The sequence below is a fragment of the Carassius auratus genome, unplaced genomic scaffold (genome assembly GCF_003368295.1).
Source record: "Carassius auratus strain Wakin unplaced genomic scaffold, ASM336829v1 scaf_tig00005796, whole genome shotgun sequence".
Taxonomy (NCBI): Eukaryota; Metazoa; Chordata; class Actinopteri; order Cypriniformes; family Cyprinidae; genus Carassius; species Carassius auratus.
The window spans coordinates 1-21,116 of record NW_020523695.1 but is presented as its reverse complement, the minus strand read 5'-3'; the positions used below and the strand labels follow the sequence as shown (position 1 = coordinate 21,116).

The following is a 21,116-nucleotide window of genomic DNA, read 5'->3' as shown; positions in this document are numbered from 1 at the left end:
AGCCTTTTTTTTTTTTTTTTGACTTTTTGATGCGATCGACCCAAATTCGAACCCGTCTTTTGCTGAATTTTTTTTCTTTTCAAATCTCATATCACATCGGAAAGGCATACATTTTCAATAAAAATCAAGGAAATAAGAAGTTGAAGATAAAGTATCGGTAGATGTAGGAAGGATTTTATTGTCTCAATAAGGTGGCATGCATTTAATAATTTGAATTAAATTGATAATTTACACTCAATACTTTATTATTGTGTACTGTTTTATACTACAGTACTGAGGTGCAGATAAACGCAACTATTTGTAATAAATCTTGCTATTTTAAAATAGTGTAAATAGAATCCATTACTGTGAATAGTATATCGCTAAGAAAATATGCTATTTTCACGAAACCTTTCTTACGGTCACTATTGTGACTAGTGGCATTAAATGGGTTCTTTGTGGTTCATCCTTGTTAAATATATATAAATGTGAAAAAAAAGTGAATTACTGTAATTTTGAATGGTAATGTTTATGTACTATGTAATATAATTAAAGTATGTAATATAATTTCAAAATGATACATAAAGTAGCCTATAATAAATATCGGACAAATTTATCTAAATGTGAATCGGGAGGGTACATTTTAAGAGCATTGCTCTAAGGCAAATGTCAAATAAAGTTAATTTCTAGATATTGTCATCTCAAAACCCACTGAAAATATGACTAATATGATAATTTAATGTAATTTATCACAGTAAACTGTGAATTTTTAACACTGCTTCATTTGATGTTTCTTTATTATTATTATTATTGCACTGTAACCGGAAAACAATCAATAATGTGAAAGGGAACTGAGTGACAGAAAGTGTCATTCACAGTGTGTCTATATTTGGCAGGAACAGAACGGTATGTGAAGAATGGCCTCTCACACTTACAGACGCTTATAACTAATTTTAGCTGTATTTCTAGCTGCATGTCCACGCTACAAATGTATTTCGCCAGTGGAAACAGACGGATAAATGCATAGACAGTAAAAGATAAATGGCGTTTCAAATTGTTTGTCACTTCCGTGACGACTACTGGTGACGTCATCGTGTTTGTGTTGAGCGCTGACACACTGGCAGATTAGCTACAAACCTGCAGCTGTTTTCATTTCCTGCAGGTAATGTTTTAACGCTTAATCGTCTATCGATTACATACTTCTGCGTTTTACTCGAGCACTTGCGTCTAAGAAGATCCAGAGGTAAGACAATCAATCTGTAATTTCACCTCCCGGGTGTCGAAACTAGCTCCAAACGGCTAACGATAGTTCACTCCGGTAGGACACATACCGAAAGGAGTAATAAACAAACACAACTCTGCCTTTTTCAAAAAACAGAAAAACATTTAATTTGATTACAGCCAGATATATTTTTTAGACTGTCGCTATAACGCTGTCAAGTTTTAGACTTTATTTGCTTGTTAAATCTTGTGTTTCTTCGCTAGCTGATCTGCCATTCGACCTTTTGTTGCAACAAGACGAGACGAACAGCAAACAGCTCCCTTGCTTTATTTATTTGCATGACTTTGTTGCACGCATTATTTATAAGACAAGTCGAGTGTGTTAGACACCTGCTACACAAAGAATAACTATATTTTGTTAGTATTATGTCCACAGCTTGATATAACCCATTGGAGTATTACCTAGAACTAGATGGAGGAGCGAAATTTGTCCAAGAAAATATTAATGAATGAAGACATGTTTCGAAAGGATACATTATTAACCCTCATTACCATATGGAAAAATATATATTAAAATGAATGTAGGAAAAACAGATTTTGGAAATGAAGTGAAAAATTTAAATAAATATAGAAATTAATATAAATAAAAGCAATAAATCTGTAAACAACACCATAAATAAAACAAGTACAATTATTGTAGATTTTATGTTCTTAATTAATGTAAAAATAAATTATAGTTTTTTAAAAGAAATTAAGCATTTATTTATAATTTAGTGTTTGTAAGTTATTTACATGTATCTATTTTTTTTTTTATGTTTGCCAGGTTATTATAATAAATAATGAATAACTGTTATATTATAAATTATAATTTAAATATGTATTTGTATTATTATTTAAACATTAAAAATTTGTTTAAAATGTAATTATTGGCATTTAATCTATTTATTTTGATGATTGTTTTATTATTATTATTACTATTATTAATAATTAATTAATAATAATTAGTGTTCCTGTAGCTCAACTGGTAGAGCACTGCGCTAGCAAGCAAGCAAGCGCAAGGTTGGGGGTTCGATTCCCCGGGAACACATGATATGTAAAAATTGATAGGCTGAATGCACTGTAAGTCGTGTCTGCTAAATTCATAAATTGAATTTAAATTTAATTTAATAATAAATGAAATTGTAAATGTGGCATATCCCCACTAACATAAACCAGTAAAGAGATTGTATGATTCCTAATGTAAATATATTACTTGTTCTATAAACTTTAGTCTCTTGTTAATCAATTTTCTATTATTTTCTCGCTTTCACAGCCATCTCATTTTGGTGCGGTGTCACCCGATCTGGGTGAAATGTCTTTTAGTTCCACATGAGCTCTACTATGTGGTACATCATGCAGAGTATTCAGAGCAAATACTCCTTGTCCGAAAGGCTTATTCGAACCATAGCTGCCATTCGCTCCTTCCCACATGACAATGTGGAAGATCTTATACGCAGGGTGAGTTGTTACCAAAGCTTAAGAAAGCGTGTCATATATTGCATTCTGAATGAAAACATGCTGCTTTCACAGGGAGCAGATGTGAACCGGATGCATGGCACGCTGAAGCCTCTGCACTGTGCCTGTATGGTGGCTGATGCTGACTGTGTGGAGCTTTTGCTGGAGAAAGGTGCCGAGGTACAGCGTAACATGAATCAGTCTTTATGTGTTTGCAAACTAAAGTCAGTTCCCTAAATTCAGTGTTTTGACAGTTTAAAAGTAAAGCATGCAATTTTGGTGCCACTAGTGGTGGAGAAATGACACATTTTATTGTTAAGTTATTAAGGGGTCAGTGACAAGTAAGTGATTAAAGGTCTTTTCAAATGTAGTTTAAAACACGTCAAGTTATATATAATGTTTTTTCTTACATTTTGAAAAATTGTGAAGAGAATACACATCTTAATCTTTAATTTTCCAAAAAGTTATTAATTCTATTTTTCAAGTTAAATGTTCATTTAAAAAAAATAAAAAAAATAAACTAACTTGTCATTAAAAGGTCAAAATATATGATTGACTTTGATACTCAGTCTGCAAGGGTCCTCTATGACATCAATTCCTGTTTTGTTTTTTCCTGTATAATTTTGCTTGTTGTTTTCAGCAGATTACTTTGATTTGGCAGACAAATGTTTTTAAATATTATTGAGAAATTAGAATGTTTTGTTAAATATATATACACACACACACACTACCGGTCAAAAGTTTGGCGTCAGTCAGTATGATTTTTATTTTTTTTATTTTATTTATTTTTTATTAAAGAAATCAAAAACTTTCAGCAAGGATTAAATTGATCAAAAGTAAAACAGAGCATAAAGACATTAATAATTACAAAAGATTTATATTTCAAATAAACGTGTTGATTTGAACCTTCTATTCATCAAAGAATCATGGTTAGAATCAAAATATTAAATTGATAAGAAATGTTTTTAAACAAAATTTTCTGAAGGAGTCATGTGACACTGAAGTTATGGCTTTTAGTTTTTTAATTTAGTTTCATAATTTTTTTATAATTTTTATAATGGCATATTTCTTCATTATAGTACCAGGAAAGTTGCATCATCCCAACATTTTTGAAAAAAATTTTAATTCAGAAAAAAAAATATATATATATATGATATAATAATTTTCCTAATCTAATTCTCTCACACAGGTAAATGCCGTGGATGGCTACAACCGCACTGCCCTGCATTACGCAGCGGAGAAGGACGAGGGTTGTGTGGAGCTACTTCTAGAATACGGGGCCCAGCCAAATGCTCTGGATGGCAACAAGGATACCCCACTGCACTGGGCCGCGTTCAAAGATAACCCTGAGTGTGTACGGGCCCTGTTAGAGAGCGGCGCGTGCCCGAATGTTCGCGATTACAATAACGACACGCCCCTCAGTTGGGCGGCCATGAAGGGCAACCTGGAGAGCGTCCGTGTGCTGCTGGAGTACGGCGCTCAAGTCCATGTCACCAACCTAAAGGGCCAGACGCCCATCTCACGGCTGGTGGCGCTGCTGGCTCGTGGCCTGGGCACGGAACAAGAGGAAGAGTGCTTGGAGCTGCTTTCCCGTGCTGCGGGGAGGTTCGAGATCCGCAGGGCCGATGGCTCTTTACCACGTGAGCTCAGCAAAGATCCTCAGTTACTGGCTCGACTCACTAGCCTCGTGGCCCAGCCGCCCTCGTTGCGAGCCTTGGCGCGCTGCTCCGTTCGTAACAGCCTGGGAGTTCAGTACCTCCCATCTGCGGTGAAACAGCTCCCACTTCCAGAGTCCCGTGAAAGAATATGTGCTCCTCAGAGACTGAGGCAGAAGACTGTTCTTAATGTCAGACGTCTTCTGTGTACGTGAACGTGATTGTAATCAGACTGCAATCTGAAGCGTGTCTGTCCATGTACAGTTGGTGAAGAAGTGGGGAAGTTTCGTGTATCTTTTGTTGCTATAATGCCATCAGACAAATTCAGTTGCCGTACGATTGTCTGCTTTCGTGCAGAAAAATATTGATCTGGAAGGAGAGATGTCGATAATGCACTGTTGAACCCATAATGTTAAAATATCAGTAGATAACATTGTGTGAAACACTCTTAATTGCAAAAACAAGAAAATAATTTAAAATATTATTTACCAGTAAGTCCTATGTACACGGAGATAACACTTTAACAGCACTTATAAGTTATGATTATATATTAACTTTATTTCTTCTATTTGAAGTTAAAGTTTTTATCCATGCAGTAATAGTTTTTTTTAAGACAACTAAAATCTTTCAATTTTAAAGTCAAATAAATATTAAAATTTTTGTTCAATCATTTTATGAGGCTTCCAAGTAACCTTGTTTTACATTTGTTTAATGTAAGCACACTTCATTGGATTTCAAAACAACATCGATTTCTGTCCATCACATTTGTAATCTTGAATATTTCTCTTGAAAACTACCTGGTTTAGAGTCTTGGATTGTATTACTTATTTTGGTGCTGATGATTGCTGAAAATGAGCTGCATTTACGTTTGAGATGAAAACAGTGAACCTTAACAAGTATATTCTGTATCAGTAATGGGAATGCTCATTTTTTTTAGCTTCGCATTGTCTTGTAAGCATAATCATACCAAACACTGGCTGACCATGAATGTCTTAAATGAATTTATGCCAATGCTGGTGTCACATGTTGTGAACCCCCACTTATTTTTTCCAGCTCTGCTTTCATTTCTCTGTTATATTGCTCAAGACTTATGTAGTGCTCTCTAGATCACGTCTGGTTTTATGCATGCAGACTAACCAGTAAAAGCCTCCATGCATTGTTCAAGTGTTTCACTGCTGTTTTTTTCTTCAAACCAAGTGAAACGTGCACGTGATTATGAACACATAATTTGCCTTCTCACAGATGAGCTGTGTGTATAATTTTAACCAGTAGAGGGTGCTGGAATACCACATTATATAAAACAGTCGGCTAAAGCTACACAATTTTGCCATTTGACTTGTTTGTAAAATACAAAATTATGTTCTGTATTTTTCATGAAAGAAAAAAAAAGTCAAATATCAGACCTCCGGGAAAAGGTAAAAACTACATTTACTTATAATAGCTAAATAAACAGAAGTCGTCCGTCTGATGCTTCCTATTTTATATTAATTAGCAAAAATTTAACATTTTCTGTATTTTACTAAGACTTTAAAAAGCGCTCTCTGTTAAAGCCATGTTTTGTTTTCATAATATGAAATTTAATAGCGAGAAAGAAGCATACTTTAAATGTGTACATTTAGCTTTTTAACTTAAGCAAGCACAGGATGTCCTCTTTAGGAGAATGTAAAGCAGTCAGGAAGGAAACTACAGTAGGATTGAATAAAGGCCCTCTGCAGATCACCTTCCTCTGCATTCAAAGCCGTCACCTTCAGTTTACATCACAGTTTTCATCTTCATCATGACTTTACATAATGCACAGCAAAATCAGTATGATACACTCTATAGCAGAATGAATCACTGACCACTTGTGAAGAAAGTTAAGTAAAGGGAGGTGGGGGGTGGGTAGGAACAAATATATTTCATGACAATCTAAGGGTATGAATAATTAAAAACAATTTATTATTATTATTATTACCTTTTTGCCATTTTGTAATATAGGGAATGAGGAAACGCTATAAAAAATGCAAAGAAATTGAGTTTACAATCAGTTATTATATTTTAATAAGATATTTTCAAACTATTAGTTATTTCTTCACCAACACTTAACAGAGGCCGATATATTAAATGAATTAAACATGATACCTTCGGTGATTCCAGAAGTTTCAATAACTGTATGTCCTTCCATAGTTACTGACAGAGTAAAAATGAAATCTGATCTTCAATTTAATGTTCTTGAGAACCACTATTCTAAAACAAGACCGTGTAGTACCCTACAAAGACTTTGTTACTTAAGAACCAGTAAGACTGAAAAAAGGTCAATTAAATTTGACTTATTTTCACATTTTTAAAAGCTATTTTAGAGTAAGAACGTGGTTTACATTCACATTCATAGCAACATTTACAGTTCGTGGCTAAATGTTATTACATTATTATAGTCAGAACAGAAACAAGCGATCAACAACATAAACATTAAACAACCAACAAGTTGACAGGATCGTAAACATCACATCCCAGGTGAGCGCTGAGCGATTGGCGTTGTATGACGCCAAAATCTCGCGAGATTTCACAAGGAGGGGCGTGTCAGATTCCAAGAGGAGAGAGAGAGAGAGAGAGAGAGAGTGTGTGTGTGTGTGAGAGAGAGTGGGATAGAGGGGCGCTGTGGTAAGTTTGTAAACATTCTTCTTTTGTCAAAAATGTGGAATCGACGATTGTCTTGATTCGAAACAACGCCCAGATTGTTATTCATATCCGTTAGCAAGGTTTGTCTGTGATCAAGAGTAACTTTTATGAGGAGACTGAGAGGCTGTCAGATTGGCGGTGGGTTACAGTCGAAGTCTGCGCGATTACTGCAGCGCGTTCAGAGCTCTTGACAAGCGAGAGAAGAATATCTTACGAACAGAAAAGTGTCCCCAGCGTCATTTATTATCTTGTACATGTATATACCATATTACTATATAATATAGCGTTTTTAATTTATCTGTCAATATATACGTGGTTTTTGCTTGTATGAGACGAAAATTTGATGCCGCGGTCAGTTTGTTTGCTTCAAAGTACTCTTTGCATACTTTTGTGTCTAGCGGGGGGAGTATAAGCGGCCTGTAGGCTCCAAATACGTGAATTCCTTTTTTTAGTGGGATTTCCGTGCGCCAATGAGACACAACTAGTAATCGTGATTGACATTTATTGTAGCCAAACAGCAATTCGATATTTTTGATTGACGCGCATGTGACCAATCAGAACGAGTGTAGGGCGGGCACATGCGGGAAAAGGCTGGCTTTAAAGTTGGCATGTTCGCAAAACATCAAGCTAGCATGGGTTTGCTAAATAGTTAGCGACGTTTATTTTCGGCGATGGCGCTAGAAATGAACATTTATTTTTTTGGTATAGTGTGGCAATTCAACATAGAAGTTCGAAATTGCATATTAAAGTGTCATAAAACTATGTATAAAACAAAACTCAGCAACCGTGCCTTGTGTTTTTAGTACATTTCCATAAAAGCTCTATTTTTGTTGCTTACAGAGACAGTAATGATCTGAAGTAGGATGAACTACTTTTCATATTTTACTTTCCCCCCCCCCCAACTAAACTCTTTTCTAAAAGCTTTGCAGTAATTACTGTTAGTTTAAGGTAGATGTTTATTTGTTTTTTTTTTATGACACAATTGTCAGAATTGAAAATCACAAAATTCCTTGCAATTTAAACAAACAATATCTGTTTTTGTGGCGTTTGTTAGCTGTATCAAAATATTATATACAACAAGCACCTGCTGTTGATCAGTTTGTTATCTAATGAAATTGTTTTGGGTATTTGTCCAGATAAGTCAGATAAAATAAAGATAAAATTAAGACATCTTTTTTCATAATGCATAAGATGCCTCCTAAAACAGCTGATAACAATCCACTTGATTTCATCTGGGCATGTGAATGTCCCATCTTAGACCTGTAAACACCATCTGCATGTCTAAGAACCTGAAACTGTCGATATAGGTCATCTTCATATGGCACTTGTTGAATTCCTATAATGTTACTCTTTGGAATGACTGTACGTCTCCATCAGAGCCATATAGAGAGAGAGTTGCGACAACGGAAGTTCGAAATGTTTGGTTGTCACGTGATTCGTGTAGACTTCAAATAGTTCCAGGAAGTGCGTTGGCGGCCATTCAAACTGATAAGAGTAGAGTGACAGAACTGCGATTTCTGGTAATAAGGAATCAATAAATGCATTTATTTTATATGTTTATACAACACACTGACATATGTATGTAGCATGAGTATGTAGTTACAGCGATGTTGTTTTTAAAATATCAAATCGGGTAATATTTGAGGATTAGTGTTCAATTACCGTTATTTTAAAAACGTATTTCAGGATAACGTTAAGTTTTATAAACACGGGTTGCTGTTGGCTTTTTACGTTACATATTGTCCATTTTTTCACTGATCTCATGTTAACTAATGTCATATTGATGACTTTCAGGTAGTACAGAGACAGGCTGGTGACAGGTGATTTTCAGCTCGCACCGCACTATGGGTCAATTAACTGTTAGTAGCAGTAATTAGCATGTTAAATAAATGTAAAATGAAGCTTACTGTTTATAATTCTTACAATTACATATAGTAATATAATTATGTATTATAAATAATATACCTATTATATCTAGTATAATTCGTACAATACTTATTCATGTACACAATATATTCAGGTTTAAAACCACTTAAGCATGCTCGTATATAAACATGTACACTGCCATTCAAAAGTAATGATGCTGAAAATTCAGGTTGGCATCACAGGAGTATATTCCATTTTAAAATAGAAAACAGTTATTTTAAATTGCAATTATACAATTAACTATTTACAGCAATTCATGAATACATTTCTAATAAATTTAATAGCATGACAAGCATTTTGTATGTGTCCTTTCTTTCATGTTGTCCTTGCAAAGTCTCCACCGTGGTTTACTGTGCTGCATGGGGATGCTCCACTCAGTCAGAGAAAGGTGTGCGAATGTATATCTTCCCAGCTGACATAGAGAGGAGAAAATAATGGTTGGCTCAAGTCAGCAGGAGCAATCTAAACACAAATAAAAATTACAACAACAAAAAATTGTTAGGTAATTATACTTAAATTTATTTGCACTTTTTTACATTGACAATGTTTTACTAGAAATAAGGAACAAGCAAAGCCTTGCAAAACCCAGGGAGCTGAGACTCATGGTGAGACATTGCAGGGAGTCATCAGTGTTACCTATAACTGTGCATTTAACCACCATGTGATATGTACTGTAAGTGGGTAGACAAAAAAAAAAAGGTGAGTGTGGAAACTAAACTGAAGTCAGTATGCAGACAAATTGTGGCAAAGCAATTTGTCATGACCAAAAAATTCAAGAGTAGGCTGAGACCAGATGCTATTCCCACAATCTTTGTACACCGTCCTGTGGTCAAAAAGAGGAGGGCCCTGCTCCACGATGCACCCCTAGACCTGTGAACATACAAGAAATGGCTACTGATTACAGCTATGTTATTTCAGGTGATTCATATATAATAAGTACAAACTCGTACTAGTTGAAGTAAAGTGATGTGATATTTTCAATATTTAAAATTAGCAAAACCATGTATTCTACCTCTATCAGTTTCAAAGGTTGAGGAAAAAAGAACGAGGACACTCAGAGAAGGGAAAGTGAGAGTGAAGAAAAAGGACATGGCTAGAGAGGAGAGACAGGGACAGGTGACACTGCCCAGTCAACCAGCAGCAAGTCAGTCAGCAGCCAGTCAGCATTCCAGTGAACCATCAGCCAGATACCAGGGTCTATTAAAAAAATTTAAGAGACAAGAAAAAAAAAAAAGATCAAGCAATGCAAAGGCAGCACTAAGAAAAATAATGAAAATTCAGCTATCAAAAAAAAAGGTCCCCTCAGCTCTCCAGACCTGCATCCTCACTGATGCTCCATCACAGAACAGTTCAGTGGCACCACTAATCCTCCACCTACCAGAACCCACAGAATATTACAGTATGTTACTTTTATACACTAACATGTTTAAGTATATAATACAGTATTATTATATAATATAGACAGGTAATAGTAAATGAATCACAATGACTAAAAACACTCCACTCATGTTTTTGCAAACTCAATTCACTCTAAATGTATATCAATAGGGTGCATTTTATTATTAAGTAATTTAATACGTGTAATAAGGAACAAACTTTATAACCTCATTTTTACCACTTCCACTCACCGCTGTCACACGTTATATTGAACTAACGTAATAGGCTATGTAACGTTAGCTAACTTTCCCCACCCTGCAAAAAAATATGTTTATACTCCTTTTTTTCTAATTGCAAACACGATGGATGATACTGAATTATGAGAACAGATTTTACAATTATTAGGGTGTTCGTTACTAACTTTATTCAGCTCCAGTCCTAGCCTAATCTGTTAGTTATCTGATAACAAACCTTAAATCTACTCATTTAATGAGTGATTATCTACTAGAAGGTTTTAATTTGCAATTTATTGTGATTAAGATGTACTGATAATACTCAATCTTATTATTTAAATGTCTTACCTGTTAAAAGTGCGTTGCAAACGGTTTGTTCTGCTGCATCTTCTACGGCGCGGCATCGGTTTGCCGCTACTTCCGGGAACTATTGAGAGGCTCCACGAGCCGCCATTGCTGTAAAAAAAGCGTTCCATTGGAGTCAATGGAGTTGTCGCAACTCTCACTCTATATGGCTCTGGTCTCCATATAACACATCATCATCATCATTTCTCAGTAGACATGTTTCCTTGTGCACCAGTGTGCATTTTTGCTGCTGTTAAAATAATTGCCTCATATCGGTTTGGTTAATAAGAGTTCAGAGTCTTAGTACTTTCACCTCTGCTGTAATGCATCTGCAGCGGTTCGCAATGTGTTAAGTGAGGATGTTTTACAGGAAGGAACTTCATATGCCAGTTTGACGTCTTTCATATGATGAAATCGGCACTGTTTGTGACTGCCAGGTCATTTGTTGAACCACGCTAACCATTAAAAGTCAGAACTGTGAATGAAGGATTATGTTATGATTATGGAAGTTGTCCTGGCAACAGTTGTATACAGGATAATAGAATTGGCAGCATATAATGATAGTTGCCCGGATGCGACAATAGAGTAATAGAGTAGACCAAATAACACTGTTTCAAATATCCAGCAGACCAAGTAACAGACTGTTCAAATAAAACAGACAATAAGGGTAAACTTCCAGCCATGCTTGAGTTGATTCAGGGCATCTGTGCTCTGCTAAAGTTATGTAATATTTGGTCTGCTTTAAAAGGTGTGCCAGGCTCACAAAGATGAAGGGAGATACTGCATAGTAGAAATAATGAATGGACAATGTGGGTGGCTGGAAACTGTTTTCGTCCGGTTTTTGGCAAGCACACCAGGGTTGATGGATAGCTCTGTTTTAGGAATCATTAAAATATGATATTCGCATGCCATCATGGTGCTGTAATGTTTAGAGAAACAGCAGATTATGGCAAAATTGAAATGGTATGTCCATTATAATCTAATTAGCCACTCTTTCAGAACATTGCCATACTGACAGCAATATATCTTGATATTTGTTTCCAGCCATTTAATATGATCTTGATGTGTATTTGCTCTGAAACTGAAATTGCTTAAAATGTTTTTGCAGTCAAATCACAGAAACCATCATCTTGACCAGACACTCAAGAAGTAAAATATGGTGAGCAGTCTTGATAATAATAATTGATAAGATGTTTTTCACACTGTTTTACATCAAAAGAACACAACATTTTTATTTTCATAGTTTCAAAAGCTTGGGGTCTGCAAAAATTCTTGAATGTTTTTGAATGAAATTTTCTGCATATACTGTATTTAATAAAAAAAAAAATACAGTGAAGTCTGTAATACTGTTAAATTACAATTTAAAATTACGATTTAAATACATTTTAAAATGAAACTTATTCCTTCCATGGCAAAGCTCAATCTTCAGCAGCCGTCATATGACCCTTTAGAAATCATTTTAATAAGATGATTTGCTGTTTAAGAAACATTTGTTGTTGTCATTCTTGAAAATTGTTGTTTTTGCTGCTTGATATTTTTGTGGTATGTTTAGAGTCTTTGACTAGAAAGTTCAAAAGAACTGCATTTATTTGAAATAGAAATATTTTGTAACATCATACAGGTTTTACTGTCACTTGTTTTGGCAAGTTCAGTGTGACCCCAGACTTTTGAACAGCTGTGTTTGCACCTTATTACACTGTTATACATTAATAAACAGTAATATTTACCTACATGTGTTTTTACTACTGTATTTCATAGAGATTGATACAAATAAGTCCATTTGAATCAGTGGCGCATAACATATTGCCAGCAACATAATTGCAAATACATCATGGACGTTTGATATTTCTGTAGGCAGGAGAGAAGACACACTGTTGCCATTTTGTTGATTTGTAGCATGTCCAACATTGTTGCTGCAACAGTTTGATCTGATCTGAGGAGGGTTATTGGTTTACAGAGGGGGGACTTGGGGTCCACATTGTTCCTAGCAGAATGCAGGCCCTGGGGACTGCATTGGGCTACATTGTGTATTTCCTCACCATGGATTTAACACTGGGCACACTGCAGTCATGCAGACATGGATCTAAAGTTTCATTTGTTCCATTTCCAAAGCTCAGGTTCACTAAGGTTACATAAATCCAAATCAACCATAAAACACACCCGCACCCTAGATTCCCTCTGTCCCCGAAACCAGCCGCGGGACCCTTGGCCTTTACCTGCAAGTTACCGAACACCCTCCAAAAGCATTCGTTCCATTCTCTGCTCCCTGCCCCCCTTTTCCGTCGCTCTTTTTTTTGTGGGGTCTCCCTTACTCTCTGGCAGCTCACTCTCCGATTCCTCATTCTTGGCTCCAGCTGGAGCTATTAATACAGTTTGTTTTGTCAGTTTCCTAGCAGACAGCATCAAACAGTGCACGCCTGAGGCAGATTATAGCCGGACCTTGCTACAACGTCCACCTGCTGAGTAGGAGAAATCCAAGTTAACAGCAGGATGCTGTTTGTCCAGGTCTCGGACCACTAAGGCCCAATTGGTCCTGAGGAACTGGGCTATGAATTCCAAAAATGCATTTCACAGAATTCCCACAGTTGTGGAAAAGAATCTGGAAAAATCTGAAAAAAAAATTCAGAAAAGTCTGAATTTTGAAAAGTCAGGAAAATTAAGGACATTTTAAAATGTCCTGAAAATTTGTGTAGTCAATATAATTAATCTAAAATGTTTGTCAGATTGTCGTAGCAAAGTCAGAATGACCTCCTCTCTTAGGTTCATGAAACAGTTGTCCATAAAATGCATTGCTGTTCTGTTGTAAGTAATCTTAAAGATTTCTAACTGCATCTACTTTCGGAAGGCCAAATAAAGTGTTTTTTCTTTCGCCTAGAAACACACAACATCTCCCTGACATGGCTGCTTCAACACTAACTGCGGTTACTGAAACCATGTCTTCTTTCTTTGTGTGAACATTTTGGCGGCATTACGCAAATATTTCCACATAGTGATGTAGATATGTGGGGGCGTGTTTGAACGAGGCGTTTTAGGGGGCGTGGCCTTTACTTTGATAATATCTCTTTGTGTTTGAGACTTTAGTCTTTGCAACTTTACAGATCTTCTTTATATACCAAGAGCTTGTTACACTCCAAAGATAAATAATTTTTGATAATCACTGTTCCTGTATCATAATGGTCCGATGCAAATATAAATGCAAATGTGAAAGTCATGGAAATCAGTTGGTGGGAAAGTGTGGGATCACTGAATGTATTGCATTTTGAAAACTCAAGCAGTGCGTTGCTAGTACTGCCAGCTGTCTTCCTGTTTAAATTGTTGATGATAGATGAACCCAGCTGTTCAGTTTGTCTTCAGTAGTGCTATCAAAGATGGAGGATGTTGTCAGAGCCCTAGTGTAGCAACAAGCACTCATGCAGAGATAATGTGCTTCTCATGTAGGAGACTCTGGTTGAATTTTTTTTTTAGTGATGCACCAAAATGAATTTTTACTAAACAAAATTAAAGATTTTATTTATTTGTAACCAAAAATAAGTTTGGGTCATTGAATTTGGGAAATTGGGTGTTTAAATTCGGTATGCTGTTCAGGGTTGCATGTTCTCAGATGACAAATGACACTGTAAAAAAAAAAAAAGTGAAGTTGTAAATAAAACGGGTTATTGGAGAATGTTTGTCTTTTTTCTTCAAAATGTTATCTTTCTCTCACTGTTTAACTTAGTTTTTTTTTAAGTTATTTGCAAAATTTATTAGCAATTTCTGGTCCTTCACCAATTTTGTAGGTCAGTGTAATGAAAGGAAGTAATCTGCAAGAGGGGGGGGGGGGGGATTGGGGGGGCAGGATTGCGAAAGGTCCATCAGCCAGGATTCGAACTCGGAACGCCCGTAGCGCAACAGTGATGAATTGGCTCTGTCTGAAACACCAGGTTTTTTTACTATTATAGTAATGTTTTTCAGCAACAAGTCACCTCTCGTTATTTCAGCTGAACAAATGATACATATGCTAATTTATGATCCTTTTTGCTCACTGTGAAGTGTGACCACTCTGCTAGTTTGTTCACCTACAGTATATTGAGTGCACAAAATAACATGGCTGACACAATTAAAACATGTAATTGGAAAAATGCTCATCAAACATCACTGTTTTGATAACAGAAAACTATTTTGGCCAAAAACGTAAAAAAAATTATTTTTCGGTTGGTTGCTGAAATTTTGTCGTGTTACAGATTTATTTATTTATCTTGATTAGTTTACTTAAGTTTGTTTTAATGCAAGCTTTTTGAGATGTTAAGAGAATGTTATTTCATTAATAATAATAATAATAAAAAAATATTGAGCATTTGTTGGAAACAATTAAAGTATAAACATGCTTAAACAGACTTAAATTACAATGCTTCCCATGCTTTTATATTACAAACATAATCTTAACCATAACAGGAAGTGGTCTTAGATTACTGCAGAATGTCTTTGTGAATAATCCATCAAGGCTCTATTTTTGTTTTGGACAGTCAGTTGTAGCACACATTGACACAGGTGGCTTGATCTCTGTTCGGCTGATTTATTGTGCAATGTTAAACTTCAGACTCCTGCATGAGTGCGCTCTTTTAGTTTGAGGCTTGCTGATATGCGGACACTTCACCAAGCGTATAACGAATGGGTGGTTCTCATTTGTATATGGTCTCTCCGTGCGTTTCTCTGACCAAACTGTCTGTGTGTATCACAACCAGACCGAAAGATCTGGCACCAAGCTGTTGGCTCACTTGTAGAGCGTGTGAGGTCTGCAAGGAATCAAGCTGCTTGGCTTGTATGCCACTTTGATCTCAGCTGTAATAGGAAGGGCCTTTTGGGGCAAACAAGATGCAGTTATTTTCTGTATGGAAAACAGAGCAAAAGGTCTTTGCAGAGGCTGGTGATTTCAGCTTTTAACAGTGCATCCTTGAACACAACTGAAATAAGGAAATATAAAGTAATCTGTTTTATTGTTTTGTGCTCTTTATACCTGTGTAATGTAAAGGGATAATTTACCCAAAAGTCATTAATTACCATAATTTCGTTCCAAACCTGTAAGACCTTCATTCATTTTCGGAACACAAATTCTAATATTTTAAATGAAATCTGAGAGCATTCTGACTCTGCATAGACAGAAAAGCAACTACCACGTTCAAGGCCCAGAAAGGTAGTAAGGACATTGTTAAAATTGTCCATGTGACATCAGTGTTTCAACCGTAATTTTATGAAGCTACGAGAATACTTTGAGCGCAAAGAAAACAAAAATAATGACTTGCAATTTGAGTACCACAACTTAATTTGTGTTCTGAAGATGAGCAATGGTCTCACGGGTTTGGAACGATATGAGTGTTACGACCCACTCGTTTATGGTTGCAACATAAAGGAGGCACCAGTCAGTGAAGTCTAATCAAAAACAACCATGAGTCAAAGTAAAAATGAGTGTTACTTTACACAATGAGTGTGAGTAATTAATGACAGAATTTTCATTTATGGGTGAATTATCCCTTTAATTAAATTTTTTTTTTTTTTGTAAAGGCCTCCTAAATAGCATGCCCATATAAGTGCAATATAGGTAAACTGAAGTTAGCCTTAATCCACACTGATTAGTCAACTAGTCATTCAGACAACCCAGCAAATAATTTTTTTTTTTTAAATATGTGAATTTTTGTATTGTAATGTTTTCTTTTCTATTTGCATTTTGAGAGCAGTTGCTTTTGTTTGCTGTAACTTCATAGCAGTAATGTTACATAAATTAGCAGCATCTCAGCCTAAATGGCTTTTTAAATTTTTACAGATGACATACGCAAGCTTTATCTATTTAAATCCCTGTTGTTATAGTCAAGGAAGATGTTTGGTTCATTCTTCACCTTTTGTTTGCAGTGGTGGTTGTGTAACTCACCAGACGTCATTCTGAGCTGGTGGGGCATGTTGAAAGTTTAATGAAACTTCATCCATTTAAATTTAATGAACGTGTTACTTTTTCCAAAATTCCCATTCTCTCTATGCGTGGAGTGTAGACTGAGGTGAACTGCTGTGTCAAGGCCACCACAACTAAATATAAAAACACATATGGATATTAACATAAACATACGTGTGTAGTTCATGAACACATTTAAAACTAGAGCTAGGCAGTATATTGATTATTACAAAATACTTTAGATTTTTTGTGTCTGTTTAAAACCCCATTATGATCTTTAATGCCTTTTATTTGACCAAAACGTCCCGAGGACGTTGACATTTGACATTTGAGTAGTTTTGCAATCTTTTCTAAGAAAGATAAGTTGTAACCTTTATAGAAATGATGACTTGATTAAGCTATTTATGTGTTTCATAAATAGGGATATTTCACGCAAAATGAAAATTCTTTCATTAATTACTCACCCTCATGTCAGTCCAAGATCTTCGTTCATCTTCAGGACACAAGTTAAAGGGGTCATATGATGCAATTTTAATTTTCCCTTTCTCTTTTGGAGTGTTACAAGCTGTTAGTGAATAGATAAAGTTGCAAAGACTAAAGTCTCAAACCTAAAGAGATATTCTTTTTAAAAGTTAAGACTCATCCACATCCCCCTAAAGGGTCATGGGACGGCTGTGGGAAGATTTGCAAAATGTTCACGCAGAGAAAGAAGGCATAACTTGTTCTTGTTGTTGTTGCCGCCGCCACCATGTCGTGGAGATGCTTTGTGTTTTGTTTAGGTTGTTTTTACAACACTGTTCCAGAACAGTCCAACCCAAATATTTGCCACAATGTCAGCTGTTCTGACTCTCAACTTGTAAGTACGTGTTCATATTTAAAGAATTTGCAACTGATGGATAAAACAAGAGTTTTGAGCAGTGTAGAGTAGCGTTTGTTGTTTGTCATTTCTCTGATCACAAATGCAGACATGGTTTTATCTTTACATGGTGTGATGCAACACGTAAAAAACGCGTTTCAGAAAGGCTGGTCATAGAAGAGAAACAACTATATACACTACGTGGAAAATAATGTTTTTTTTTTTTTTTTTTTACCTTAATCCGCATAAACACATTTTATTACACCAAATACACAAAATAATGTTCTCTTTTAGCAACTTCATTTGACCCCTTTAAGATATTTTTGATTAAATCCAAGAGCTTTCTGACCCTGCATAGACAGCGACACAACTGACATGTTCAAGGTTCAAAGAAGAATATGTAGAACCAAGTCGTCATTTCTGTTTTCTTTGTGCACAAATGTATTCTCGTAGCTTCATAAAATTTAAGGTTGAACCACTGATGTCACATGGACTATTTTAATGGTGTCCTTCCTTACTAAAGTGCCTTTCTAGGCCTTGCGTTGCTGTCTATGCAGGGTCAGAAAGCTCTCTATCTTAATTTGTGTTCTGAAGATAAACGAATGACCTACAGATTTGAGGGTAATTATTGACAGAATTTTCTTTTTTGCAGTTATGACATTTGAATTAAACATGATGAAGGATTAAGAAAAGAGAGTAGATTTACATTTCTTGCCAACTTTAAGCCGCGTAATCACAGACAACTGGAAAAGTCACTAAAAGATAATTGGTCCAATTTTTGGAAAACCTGTACATAAGTTTTAACTGCCCAGCCATTTTCTGAACATCTCATGGATCCATCAGAGTCCAGGGAAGCATTCGTTTAGTTTGATTACAGTGTAATGTTGAACATGTGTGGGTTTGTGTGGAAGGTGCTGGCAGATTGTCTGGAGTAACTGCAGTGGTTCAGCTAATAGGAAAAGAAGGAGTGTCTATGACAAGCCAATACACACGCATGCCATTCTCCTGGATCTGAGCGGCTCATTCCAGACATGTCTCTCCAAAATTACCAGAATTGCACTCTCCGTTCCTCAATTCTAAAACTTGCCCGCTTTACACCCTCTTGAATTAGATGAAAGCAATCAATCGATCTTATCTCCGAGGGAAATCGTTTCCCGGCGTCTGGCAAAACGGTACCAGCACAAGCTCTTGATGTCAGTGTAGATGTCTTGAGTTCCTGTGAAAAGTGATGAGCGTCTGGGAGTGTGGGTTGCTGATATTTGAGCCTGAGAATCGGGTGGAGGAGTTCAGAGAGTGACTGCAGACAAAGGTATAGAGTGGCACTAGAGTCGTCGCCGCAGAAGAGCTTTGTGGAGATGGTGTCAGGAGGACTACAATGAGAAGTAAAGGAGGGGCTAAAAAGACCTTGCTTTGAGCAAATCCCGAACTCCGCGTGTCATTGGTCTGCCAGATGCCCCCAGTGTAAAGGAAGTATCACCAGGGAAACTTGTAGTCGCTACACTAACATGCATGTGCTCGGTTCTTCGTTATTTTTAAACACCCGTCGCTTCCTGCACTGAGCGAGGATCCAGGCAGAATCATCCCTGGGATTGGCTGTAGAACTTCTGCTGGCTTGAACCTCTTCAGTAATGTTCTCGTCTTCTCTTCCACAGTTATATTGCAAAGCCTTTGCAAAGATGGGGGACGACAAGCCTTTTGTGTGCAGTGCTCCTGGCTGTGGGCAGGTAAGTTCACTTTCACTTGGCTCTGCTTTTATGGTTCATAGGGCATTCTCTGGTTATTGAAGAGTCGTCCTCTCAGCTGCACGGTAGCCAGACGTCTGCCCGGCGTGTGTGTGAAGGGAGGTGCGCCAACTTCACCGCTTTGAGAATGTGTTGTTTTTGTCACACTGCAGCCCTGGGCCAAACCGATGAAGCTGATAGCGCGCTTGTGAAACTGCGCTAACGTCTCTAGCGCTGTCTGACTCACTCACAAACTTGGCCAATGAGTAATCGCAGCTCAGTTATCGTCTGCACTTGTCTGGTTTGAGTCAAAGTCCACGCAGACGCTGCGATGATGTTATTTATGCTAATAAGTGCATTTATGATGAACTTGCAGACGAAGCAGTTTGAGAGTGAGTGCACTGCAAAACAATCATTTAATCTCTTGTTTTTCTTCCAGTAAAAATATCACTAAAACAAAAAAGGACCTTAAAAGCAAAATTGCGTAATGTAGTAAAACTGTTAACAGAGAATTTATTTCCTGATTAAATTTGTAAATAAAAAATACCTAATAAAAATGATAATATATAAATAATAATATTTGAATCAAATTAATTGCATATATATATATCTTTTTGCTATATATGTAATTTTGCTTCTCAATTAAATAGATTTTGGTTGAAGGATCATTATACCCAGAAAATAATTTTTTCCATTGTAAGAACTGAAAAACATTGTGGCCTTTGGAGGCATGTGCTGATTTCAGGGCATTGAAAACCGAAAGAGGAAGTGATCGAGACCCGTCCTACTCAGTGAGACACTCATGTTCGTTCTGTGGTTTGATCTGAATGTTCTCCTCCGCAGTTACGTAGAAAACAGCATGAGAAAAGTAGCATGGATCAGAGTGAGGCAATTTAACAGTTAGACTGCCTCTCCGATACTGAAAGCAACAATGATCATTTAACCGTACCGTTGGCAACATAATCTTGAGAATTGAGAGGAACAACATGAACTTGATGAATAATTTATGTGAGTTAGTCGTTTGCAGATGTTTCTTTCTCAGATGCCACAGGGACCATGACTGTTTAATACTTCTCGCTCTGGCCTAGCCAGACTTCGAGCAGGAGAAATCTGTTTTCCTTACGTAAAAAAAGTGCCTTCGATAACACTATTGCTAATACTTAGGGTATAGGCCTAGGATATATTTATTTTTCATTTTCTATCTGTTTCTAGTCTTGTAATGGCAAGATGAATTTTCAGCATCATTAGTCTAGATTTGCTGCACAAGAAACATTTCTTATTATTATCAATTTTGAAAACGGTGTAGTATATTAGTGGAAACTAGGGCATTTTTTGACAAATATCACTTTTCATCAATTTAACGCATCTTTGCTGAAGAAATATATTCATTTCTTTATCTTACTGACCCCCAAAGCGTACATTGAAGCATCCAGGTGTCTTAAGTTGACTATCTTAGTTAAGTGGTAATAACGTATCATGTCGTGATTTGCGAGGTGAAAATATGACCACTCAGCTCCTGTAAACCAAAACTAAAGGCCACATAAGTGGGAAAAAAGACTAATAGTTGAACTAGAGATCAGGTTGTGCACATCTGTCAGGCTCTATTAACACCGGTGTGTAGCTGGATGAGGGGAGTGAGGGTTTACTCTAGTGGAGGTATTGTTCTTTTGTTGACGAGCAAACGCTGTTTGCGTCATACTGAAGTCCATAGGGGTTTAGGATTGTTTTGCT

The 21,116-nt window shown here is 36.4% G+C and overlaps 1 protein-coding gene and 2 long non-coding RNA genes across 5 annotated transcripts; 2 read left to right on the top strand and 1 right to left on the bottom strand.

Annotated features, from left to right (window-relative positions):
* The first annotated feature begins 828 nt into the window (after positions 1–828).
* LOC113071038 (ankyrin repeat and SOCS box protein 8-like) lies at positions 829–5,510 on the top strand. Of its 3 annotated transcripts, none has more exons than XM_026244403.1 (4): positions 829–885; positions 2,513–2,697; positions 2,770–2,874; positions 3,884–5,510. In XM_026244403.1, the coding sequence occupies exons 2-4, from the start codon at positions 2,569–2,571 to the stop codon at positions 4,562–4,564; spliced, it is 915 nt and encodes a 304-aa protein (XP_026100188.1). In that variant the 5' UTR covers positions 829–885; positions 2,513–2,568; the 3' UTR covers positions 4,565–5,510. The 3 variants fall into 3 exon arrangements, with proteins under 3 accessions (XP_026100188.1, XP_026100187.1, XP_026100185.1); XM_026244402.1 differs by lacking the exon at positions 829–885 and adding an exon at positions 948–1,141; XM_026244400.1 differs by lacking the exon at positions 829–885 and adding an exon at positions 948–1,222.
* A 1,436-nt stretch (positions 5,511–6,946) lies between these two features.
* On the top strand, positions 6,947–19,887 carry LOC113071037 (uncharacterized). Its single transcript, XR_003280019.1, has 3 exons — positions 6,947–6,989; positions 11,997–12,047; positions 19,317–19,887. It is a non-coding gene; the product is annotated as an uncharacterized LOC113071037 (long non-coding RNA).
* Positions 9,195–11,053, bottom strand: LOC113071036 (uncharacterized). The gene is made up of 5 exons (XR_003280018.1): positions 10,892–11,053; positions 10,250–10,307; positions 9,946–10,130; positions 9,724–9,803; positions 9,195–9,345 (listed from the first exon to the last, which is right to left on the bottom strand). It is a non-coding gene; the product is annotated as an uncharacterized LOC113071036 (long non-coding RNA).
* Positions 19,888–21,116: the final 1,229 nt, after the last annotated feature.

Bases quoted from the DNA above. Each gene is read 5' to 3' on its own strand.
- LOC113071038 (XM_026244403.1), top strand. From the start codon at position 2,569: ATGAGCTCTACTATGTGGTACATCATGCAGAGTATTCAGAGCAAATAC. The intron at 2,698-2,769 runs GTGAGTTGTTAC...CTGCTTTCACAG, and splicing joins TGGAAGATCTTATACGCAGG to GGAGCAGATGTGAACCGGAT. The intron at 2,875-3,883 runs GTACAGCGTAAC...TCTCTCACACAG, and splicing joins TGCTGGAGAAAGGTGCCGAG to GTAAATGCCGTGGATGGCTA.